Raw genomic sequence first — 1,358 nt, 5'->3', positions numbered from 1 at the left:
AACCTTTCACATGTACCACTTGTGGAAAAGCTTTCATTCAAAAACGCAATTTGACTGGCCACATGAGAACTCACACAGGTGAGAAGCCTTTCTCATGTCTCACCTGTGGAAAAGATTTCCTTCAAAAACGTAGTTGGACTTTTCACATGAGAAGTCATGCAGGTGAGAAGCATTTCTCTTGTACAATCTGTGGAAAAGATTTTACCCAAAATAGTTGTTTAAATCAGCACATGAGAACTCACACAGGTGAGAAACCTTTTGCCTGTATAACATGTGGAAAAGGTTTCACTCAAAGATGTAGCTTGAATAGTCACATGAGAACTCACACAGGCGAGAAACCTTTCTCATGTATAATCTGTGGAAAAGGTTTCAGTCATAGATGTAGTTTGAGTAACCACATGAGAACTCACAACTGAGATGTCTCATTAGAAGGGCTCAAAAAGTTAACAGGGTTTAAATGGGCTATAGATAACCATTTTCTAGATAAAAATATTCTCAACTATTCTCAACTTCTCAATTTTAATGTATTGTACTTTTTATTTTGTACATAGTTTACTATTAATTTTCTCAATGTGCTCTGAGCAAGTATATTTGATGGTGACACAACATAGCAAAATAAAAGTCTCACCAACAGAAAACAGATCTGAGTACTTTGCATGTTCTCTTTAGTTTTGTGAGTTCACTGTGGTGTAATTGTATATTTAGTTACTATAAAAGTTAATATATTATGAAAAATATGCTTGATATTTGGGGCCTGCCCCACACAACGCATGGCAGGCCCCTGTTTAATACTTATTTTTATTCCGTCACCATTAATGCAGCCCGAACCGCTGTGTGAAACCCCACAAAATATGTCAAAATGAACGGCCTGGCCTCAAGGAGGAAGTTACTTCTGTTGGCGTTAGGCCTGTCACGATAACAAATTTTGCTGGACGATTAATTGTCTAAAAAAATTATTGCGATAAACGATAATATTGCGTCAAGACCTTTTGACACTGATTTAATGGAAATGACTAAAAATACATGCAATTTCCTGATAGATACACCTTATTTTCAAAATAACACGTAACACTGGGACTGAAAAACTAAATAAACAAAACAACCAAAAATAAAATGGATTCTCAGTCTCCATTAATAAAAAAGACGTACTTGAATAAAAACTAAACAATAAATAGTGCATTCAACTAAAAGAGTGCAGATTATGAAGTCTATTGCCCTTCAGTAATCTCTAGATTTAAATAGAAAAAACGGGCACATCCGACTACCTAATTAGTTCACACTACACCATTTTTTTGCCCGTTTTCCCCTTATGACAATCTTAGATCGTTGGCCGATCTAACCGATCATCCTGCAGTGTG

The 1,358-nt window shown here is 35.8% G+C and overlaps 1 protein-coding gene across 3 annotated transcripts in view; it reads left to right on the top strand.

Moving 5' to 3' along the window:
* Positions 1–641, top strand: part of LOC106940827 (gastrula zinc finger protein XlCGF57.1-like) — an 8,213-nt gene extending 7,572 nt beyond the window's left edge. The window contains exon 3 of one of the 3 annotated variants that reach the window (XM_015023660.1): positions 247–641. In XM_015023660.1, coding sequence (XP_014879146.1) covers positions 247–416 — 170 coding nt within the window. In that variant the 3' untranslated portion in view covers positions 417–641. The other 2 variants (XM_015023659.1, XM_015023661.1) reach the window with 2 other exon arrangements.
* The last annotated feature ends 717 nt before the right edge of the window (positions 642–1,358 follow it).

This window comes from Poecilia latipinna, unplaced genomic scaffold (genome assembly GCF_001443285.1).
Source record: "Poecilia latipinna isolate Pla-1442-1.1 unplaced genomic scaffold, P_latipinna-1.0 Scaffold3377, whole genome shotgun sequence".
Classification (NCBI taxonomy): domain Eukaryota; kingdom Metazoa; phylum Chordata; class Actinopteri; order Cyprinodontiformes; family Poeciliidae; genus Poecilia; species Poecilia latipinna.
This window is presented reverse-complemented; position numbering and strand designations above follow the sequence as displayed.